The sequence below is a fragment of the Orcinus orca genome, chromosome 6, assembly GCF_937001465.1.
Source record: "Orcinus orca chromosome 6, mOrcOrc1.1, whole genome shotgun sequence".
Lineage (NCBI taxonomy): Eukaryota > Metazoa > Chordata > Mammalia > Artiodactyla > Delphinidae > Orcinus > Orcinus orca.
Genome location: NC_064564.1, coordinates 48758511 through 48767024, shown reverse-complemented (window position 1 = coordinate 48767024; position 8514 = coordinate 48758511). Strand labels below are relative to the sequence as shown.

Below are 8514 nucleotides of genomic sequence, written 5' to 3'. Positions count from 1 at the left end.
AAAAAAAAAAAAAACAAAATTAGTAACAAATGAGCTAATAATCAATCCAAGAAAGGAAAAGCAGAATCTATAAGAAGAACAGAGCAGGTTCACTCTTATGAGTTGTAAAGGGGTTTGTAACAACTACAGCAAGTTAGCTGGACACCTGCTTGCAGGTGGCATGGCAGGGTGGCTTGTCTGTTCTCACTTCCAAGTGAGTTTCCAACAGTTTCCAACAGTTTCCAAGAAGGTAAGAGCCACATCTTGCTCATTTTTACAGACCCAGGACACAGCATAGATAACCAATAAACCTGTGCTGAATAACCAAAAAATACTTCTGTTTATTTCTATGAACCAGAACACCGGAAAGGTTCATTTCAGTAACCCCATGTCAACAGGCTACCTGTATTAATGTGTAGATGTTTTAGTCCTTCCAACCTGAAGGGAATTGAGCCCACTTTTGAAAATTTTCAGAGAAAGAATACAAACAACAGTAGAGAAAAAAATGAACCACTTGCTGAAATAACTGAGGCTATAAATGCTCTTCAAATAATAATCAATTCTGTTATAATTCTAGCAATACTTTTGTTCTCTTCCACTGTTTGAGGATCCAATATGGTAATACAGGCATAAAGGATCAAAACCACTGCCTCTTTTTTTTTTTTTTGTATTTTCTACCAACAAGGTATACACATACTGTTCTAGAAGTATATTAAAATGTCAACATACTTCTTACTAAAGTATATGCATTTTCTTATTTCTAGGTACCCCTCTGAGTGGGAAATTACAAGTTTCCACTACATTTTTTTGATCGTCGCATAAAATAAGGCTAGGACACTTGCAATCTGTTTATTTTTAAAAAAACATTAAGGTTAAATTGCTAACACCTTTCCTCAAATCAGATTATAATAATGTAAAATGATGTTAAGATTCAAAATTTATACTGGCTAATCTAACACTGAATTGTGATAACCTGGATGATTTGCAAGCATAAGGTGAGAAGGAATTCTGAGGAAAAAAACTTATTTCCTCAAGCACACCAACAGTGTCACAAACCTTTACTGAGAATTTTCCCCTTATCTGCTCAAATATAAAAGAACTGCTGACATGCAAACCAGTCAAAATACTGATAAGCATACAAGAGGAGAGAGGTGAGGGGAGGATGTTCCAAAATCACAAAATTAGAGTATTGAATTCCTGTAATAAAAAAGGGAGCATGGAGATTTGAGATTAATTGCATGTTGGAAGAAAAAAAAATTGTCTTGTCACTCAGCTGAGCTCTTGACTACTAAACTGTGAATTCAGGACAATTACTTTTAGAATGGCTTTTTACCAAAAAAGCTGACAGACACAATCAAATTAAAAGAAGCCATTTAGTATACTTTGTTTAAAAAAAAAAGAAAAAAAGCACTTCATTATCGTATCAAGTTTTCTTAAGTTCTACAGAAGTAGAACCTTTGTATAAAAGATGAGCAAGAAATATTTTCCTTCCTCCACAGATCTGCTAAGGATGCTTACCAGGGCTGAATATATATGTGAAACACAGCGTTGGCAGAGGTCATGATTTGTACACGTGTACTACATACATCAACCCTAACCTAATGGAAACTGAGTTTCTGATTTTAGAGGAGTGTCTTGATAATCTGGCATTGGCAACAAAAGTTACACTCAACAACAGTTGATTCTATGGGTGAATTAAATCTTGCCAGTGGCAGCAGAGTAAGTTACCTTCCTTCTATTTGGTTTTTCTTTAGCTCAAGTAAATGTGTGAGGACAATTTCCATTTGTTTAAAAAAAAAAAGTTAATGGTTATTCAATCAGAGGTATAGAATGATGTCAGCATCCAATTACCCAAACTGTACAACTAGCCAATGAAAGCACGTATCCCTATAAAAATTACCCATCGAGTTAATGTTTGAAAGCTAACTTATCAGAAGGTGTCATTCAAAAAAATTTTTTTGCACATTCTACTTCAATTAACATGCCTTTTGGAATACTTTACATAACACTGCTTTCAACTAAAGCTCTGAGGGAACCTCTTAACTCAAGAGAGCAAGTTTATTAGACTGAGCACAGGAGCCCCAAAAAATGTATAAAGACCTACTCACCACACTGTTCTTTCCCTTCAACTTTGTTTATTGATGTACTGAACATGAAAAAGTACAAAGAATCCAAACACAAAAGAAAACATGTACAGCCTCTTAAATACTCAACAGAATATATTTTCTATTCCAACAGATGTGAATTAAGTCATACTGTACAACTTCAAATAAATACCAGCCTTACATTTTATTAAGTGCTCTGATAAACACTGTAAAGTGAAGCACAATTTGCATGCCCTCTCATCAATGCCTTGGTTTGCTACAGTAGTATAGGAAAGAAGCATGTAGCTGCTGTTTTCCCATGAGGGAAACCTTATTTTTTTTAAGTATATACATGTATTTTGTTTTTTAGTTTTTTTGTTTTTTTTTAAATGCAGGTTAACTCTGACAATCTAAATGCACCTAAGGATATGAGAAAGTGCTAAGCCAATTGATTTCTGAATAGCATTGAGTGGGTCAGCATGAAAACTCGCTTATTCACTTTAGCACGCGCCTCACAGTATATGTACTGTACTATACTGAAAATTTTTATAACTACAATTTTAAATAATAAAAATAAAACTCAACGCAACTGCAAAGATAATGTACAACTATGTTATGCATAGCACATTGCCTGTTCTAAGGGGAAGCATGTGAGCATCTCAGTTTATACAAAAAGCAGGACGTAACTATATAGTTCTCAGTGCATCCTGATGAAGGCATTTTTGCCTTCAGCTTTTTTGAAAATTTATTATAAGCTAGATGCTAATCAGAAAATATTTTGTATTTTTTAAAATTTCTTTCATACATGGTAAAGACTTATTTTATTATTTCCCCAAATAGTGGTTTAAGCATCATACAAAGTTAAATTTCAATAGCATACAGATATTTATGACTTTTGTATGAAAAATGTAAGGAAATTTGTTCAAAACCTATGGTTATACTCATTTTTTTTTACCACAAACATATTTATAAACGAAAATGTAGCATCACCATAAACAGCTGAAGCTAGACTATCTACAGACAAAATTAGCAACAAATCTGATGCACTGTAAATTCAAGTCCTCAGGACAACAAAAGTGATTAAGCAAGACCTCAAATAACAATGTTAATGCCATTTACAAAGGAAAAAACTGATACAAAAACATTCAAAACCTGAACATCACTTGGCATGTAAGGAAAAAAAAAATCAAATTAGCTGAAAGGTTCATAACACAAGGTCTTATTTACATTACACAAAGCTCAGGTGTTAGCCTTGAACATAACTTTCAAAATACCTTCAAATATATCCAACTCAGATCACTTTTGCCGATCTGCTGCAGTACAAATCATGTGCAACATCTTTTTTCCTTAAGACAAAACAATTCTTCAAACAATACTGCAAGTACATCACTAAACACCATGAGCTCTATCTGAAGGGATTTCTTTAGGAAGAACAGATTTTTTTTCCCCCATCTCGTGGTAATTTAAACTTCTTGCCTGCTCTTATATATTCTTTTGTAAATTTTTTTTGTTTCAAAATCACAAATCAATGTGAGCCACCTATCACATAATAACCAGGATGATCAGACGCTCCACTGGTGATTACAAAAATGAAACCAGCAGTGTTTCCCCCATTGATTCTACTCCTTTCATACAAAGATCTCAAAAGTATTTTCTACATCATAAATCTTTCTAAATTTTCCAACCACTGCAAATTTCCTGGTAAATTTTAAAAGCTCACTAGGTGTCATATGAAGAGATTTCTCAAAGTATTCAAGTCAAAATATTTGTTCCAGGACCAGTAAAAAGTTTCTCCAAATTTTCTTTTTTATAAAAATAGATGCTTTTTTTAAACCCACATCAAAGAGGCTCTTATCTCTTTGGCAAGGTACTGCTTTACGAAAAGTTCTCCAGTATTCTTACAATAAGCGTTTATAATGTAGCCCCCCTTCCCCAACCCAAATCATAATTACAAAATAAATACTGTTTTTAACTTCATAAATAAAAATGTAAACTTCAAAATACTTTTCTCAGACATAACAGCAATGCTTTAAATGTAAACCAAACACAAAGCTAATCAGAAAAAGAAAAAAAAGGGGGGGGGAAAGACACAACCAACTAAAGAATTACAACACAAAGCCTCAATATTTACTCACAGGTTCAAGGCAGTTATGTAAAAAGAAAAGAAATGTCTTCCCTTAGCTGAAACACTTTAAAAGGTCCACCTTCTTCAAAGAAGGCAATAGAATGCAATGTGACAGGTAAAAACCCTGTACCTCTTGTCCATATTCAAACATAAAAGATATTTAAGAAGTTTTAATTCAAATACTAGCAATAAAAAATCTCACATATTTCTTAGGATGCTAAGTAGTCGTTTTATCCCATCTCAACACTGACTTACAAAGACATTTACTAATGTATAAAGTTTCTCTTAACTTGCCTTTGTTGTATAGTTTTCATATATAAATGGACTGAGGACAAGAGCTCATTAGGCTTTGTGCGTTTTGTTTGTCTTAAAGGAGACCTGCAGTACTCTGTCTCCCAGACGGTATCCATTGAGGCTAGCTATCGCCATGGCAGCCTCATCATAGTTTGTCATAGTCACAAATCCAAAACCTTTGCATTTATTGGTGTTAAAGTCACGGATGACCTTCACGTTGGTGACAGCTCCAAAAGGCCCAAACATTTGCCACAGGATACTCTCATCTGCGTCAGGAGCCAGGTTGTACACAAAAATACACCACCCTGTTCCTGGGTGCCCAGGGATATTAATTCCAGCCAAACTGGTCATTCCATCAATGGTCATTGGAGAAAACCTACTAAACAAAATAGGAGAAACACACGCACACATGCACACACACACACACACACACACACGCACGCACACACACGCACAAATAGAAACAGAGGTTGGTTACAGCAATGGACTTAATTCTTTCCCCTTTCCCATCCCAAGAGTTTCGGTAACTCCCCTCCCCACAACAGATACATACAACTATTTGAGGTTTCAACCAAAGTCGGTGTGTGGCTTGCAGTGGCATGCTATAATATCACGGTATTAATAAGTTATGAAATGGCCACATATGCTGTACTGAAAAATATTACTCACAATAGCAAAGAAATAAATTTGGAACTGGCTTCATGAACTTAAGCAGGACTGGGGGCAAGAAGGACCAACACAGACAGAAACATGCTATAACGTCGCAATGCAAGAGAAAACAAATAATGGGGTTTTTAAAGGCCAGGTGGCATCCAGTGGTATAATAATATTCCTTGAGTCAACCGTGCTTCAAAAACAGCTTTTCATTAGGCTGTACATGCAAAAGAAAACCCAACACAAACTTATGAAGGGTGTCACTCCCCAAATCAAAGAAACTAGTCAATTATGGGAAGGGATTATGGTTATCATGAACCTCTATCATTACCTCTTTACTCCATAAGCCATATTGAGCAGATTGTCCAACCTGCAAAACACACATTTAGCAAACTTCAGTTTTTAATTTTTCCCCTTGATGTCCAAGAAAGCTGGGCTCGTTACTGCCATCTTCCAAGGGGATTTTTATATATTAATTGTATGTGAAGTCTCAGAACAGTGGGTCTTCTTACATTTCTGAGAGGATGGTACCCACTGCCATAATACAGTAGCTCTTCCAATGGATATAGTTTATCTCTACAAAGGTCAGGGAAATCACTGGTGGTCATCTGAGGAAACCCTTTCAAGAGGAAATGTGGAGGCTCTGGAATACTTAACATTTGCGTTCTCACCTTTTGCAGGCAAGTTCTAAGCACTCCACATGCACCTACATGTCCTTATATTATTTTTAGTTTTCAGAACTATAGTTCCTGAGTATCATAAGGCACTCAGATTAAGGGACTTGCTCAAGGCCAAAGAGTTAGGAAATGGTGGCATCGATATTCAAATTCTGCAGTTTACACAGAATTCCATAAATTTCCCTTCAACCCCCCAAATACAAAGGACTTTCATTTCTTAAAATCAAAGTGGTGTTATTGTAGGTAAAAAGAACCTTATAGACAACCTCAGCTGAACCTCCCATTGCTCAATGTATTCAGCTGAGGTCCACAGAACCTAAGACGACAGACTCACTGAGCAACAAAGCAAGGACTTCAGACCCCAGTCTGACGCTTATTTTGATTGTCCTACAAGAAGTATAGTCCCACTACTCAGGGTGTAAGAAGCAGGTAGATAGAAACAAACTTAAGTGAGCTTCTCTTAACAATTTTTTTTTTTTACGAAGTAGATGGCGGTGGGTGGGTACTCTTTAAAACTCTCTACTCTTTTCCTGTTTCAAAAATTAAATTGATGTCTTTAAGCACTTGATTCTTCTTGCTTTATCAGTTTCAAAGAGACCATTCCCCAATGTTCCACATTTGTGCAATGAGTACCAATCAATGACGTGTGTTTAGAGGAGGTAGGCATAACTGAATACCTCAACGCCACAATGTTCAACACTCTCCGAGTAAGACCCTGGGTCAGGAGAACATTTTTTTCTATAACAGCCATGAACAGTTAAGTTTGAAAAATGTTTCAACCTTATTGTCTAACCTGTGGCCTCAAGTGAGGCTAGAGCACACATGAGAAAGCAACTCCTCCTAGTTTCATAAAAGCCTCAAGACGCCTCCTTCTGGTCTTTCAGAACTGGACAAAGAATCTTCACAGGTTCCTATTCCCAATTACCTCTGCACATTTGTGTGTTTCATAAAATTAAAAAGAAAGAACCGAGCTGACTGTAATGCAAAGTACTATTAAAAAAAAAAAGGAACAAATCACAGTGACAAAGGAGCCTCATCTGTGTGTGGTGTGTGCCTTGTCCCTCTACCCTCTCAGGAGCAGGGACAAGTTCATTACTCATCGTACCACTAATCATGGAGCACAGACAGATTGGGTCACTACAGGTTTACAATTAGTATCTGTTGACTGAATCAAAGCATTGGGGTTACTAACATTACCCTTAACTGCTTAATCCAGAGTAAGAACTATCAGAAGGGCAGACTGGGGAGCCTGTTTGCACATGCAAGGGAGAGAGCACATGTATGGAAAAAGTACACAGGTGGGAGGGGGATTTTGTATTGTGCAGAGGTAATGAGTATAGTCAAAGATGCCATACCCTTATACTCCAAAGTAGAGGCCACAAATACCAGAAATAAGGATGCAAACAAATTAGTATCATCAACAATAAAGTAATCTGATATAGGTAATTTCATAGAATTGCTGAATGATCAATACAGAATGCATTTGGCATATGACACCAGTAGAACAGAATAGCATATTGAGGTCTGCTTCCAAAGTACTCAAAGGCTCAGATGCAGAGACACCAAAACAGAGTCACATCATCTCTGCCCATTAATTGTGCAGACTCTATCACCACCAGCTTAGGACACTAACCAAAAGTCCAGAGACAGAATCTCCTAAGCAAGTTTTCAGTATTTTCTAAGTAGGGTAGAAACCAAAACTGCCCCAGAAGTGGATTACATGTGTTAAAAGGAGAGAGATCTCATTTCTCACTCTCCACCCCAGGATTCTCCAGGCAGGAGGCCTAGGACTTTTATACTAGGATCTCTGAGGACCCTCTCAATGAGCCTCATATTTGCCCTACCTGTGAAATCCTGTGTGATACCACAATCCTGCCCACTGATATCTTCACTCAATATTCACTTTAGAAAAAATTCAATCCTATGCAATTCAAGCCAAGTTATCTGCCTCTCCCTCTCTCTCTTTGCTCTCCTTGCCCCTCCCTCCTCTCCCATCAACAAGGAGGAACATGGCACCTAAGAAACAGGACCTAGGCAACACTGAAAACCCCCGCCTGCCCACAGTTGGACCTAGCAGTTTACCCTGCTCTCAGTGCCACACACCCACAGGAGCTGGGAGAAGGCAGTGTGTGCTCCACTAGGGCACCATGTACCCCAAGCCTTGTAGAAGTTGGAAAACTGTCAATTAGGCAGTTAGCTCAGACACAAGGACCACTATTACTCTCCAGAATTATACATTTTTTCTGGGTCTGTCCAGACTTCAGGGACAGCCATCTTTTGCATGTGATCATTTAATGACAGAAGCCAATTTTTAGTGGAGACCAAGTTAATAGCCTCCAGAATGACCTAGGAGGGGTGTGTGTGATGATATACAGCTGTATGGCAACTAAATATTAAAGTGTCCAATACAAATTTTTTCTAATTTAAAAATAAAGTATTCTTTACTCATATTGAATAAATGTACTGCATCCAAAGCCCTCACTCAGTCCCCATGCATCACATACTCTCCTGAGGGAAGACTGAGCGGTCCTCAAAGGGAAAGTGACACAGTCACCTGGTCTTTAGCATGGGTATAATCCACTTTACAAATAACACGTTAAGTGGATTTGAAGGATTAGATTTAATTAAAACAACCCTCAAAGAAGAGGTAGTTTTAAAAAGATTCCTGCAAACAACAAATCATCATCACCATCATCACCAT

General features: G+C 37.1%; 1 protein-coding gene across 13 annotated transcripts in view; it reads right to left on the bottom strand.

Moving 5' to 3' along the window:
- Positions 1-2097: 2097 nt before the first annotated feature.
- The window catches only part of ELAVL2 (ELAV like RNA binding protein 2), a 135898-nt gene continuing 129481 nt past the window's right edge, over positions 2098-8514 (bottom strand). For 8 of the 13 annotated variants that reach the window (XM_033437736.2, XM_033437734.2, XM_049711074.1 and 5 more), the window contains 2 exons: positions 5468-5506; positions 2098-4861 (listed from right to left, as the gene is read on the bottom strand). In XM_033437736.2, coding sequence (XP_033293627.1) covers positions 4531-4861; positions 5468-5506 — 370 coding nt within the window. In that variant the 3' untranslated portion in view covers positions 2098-4530. The remainder of the gene's footprint in view (positions 4862-5467; positions 5507-8514) is intronic. The other 5 variants (XM_033437739.2, XM_004275051.3, XM_049711073.1 and 2 more) reach the window with 2 other exon arrangements.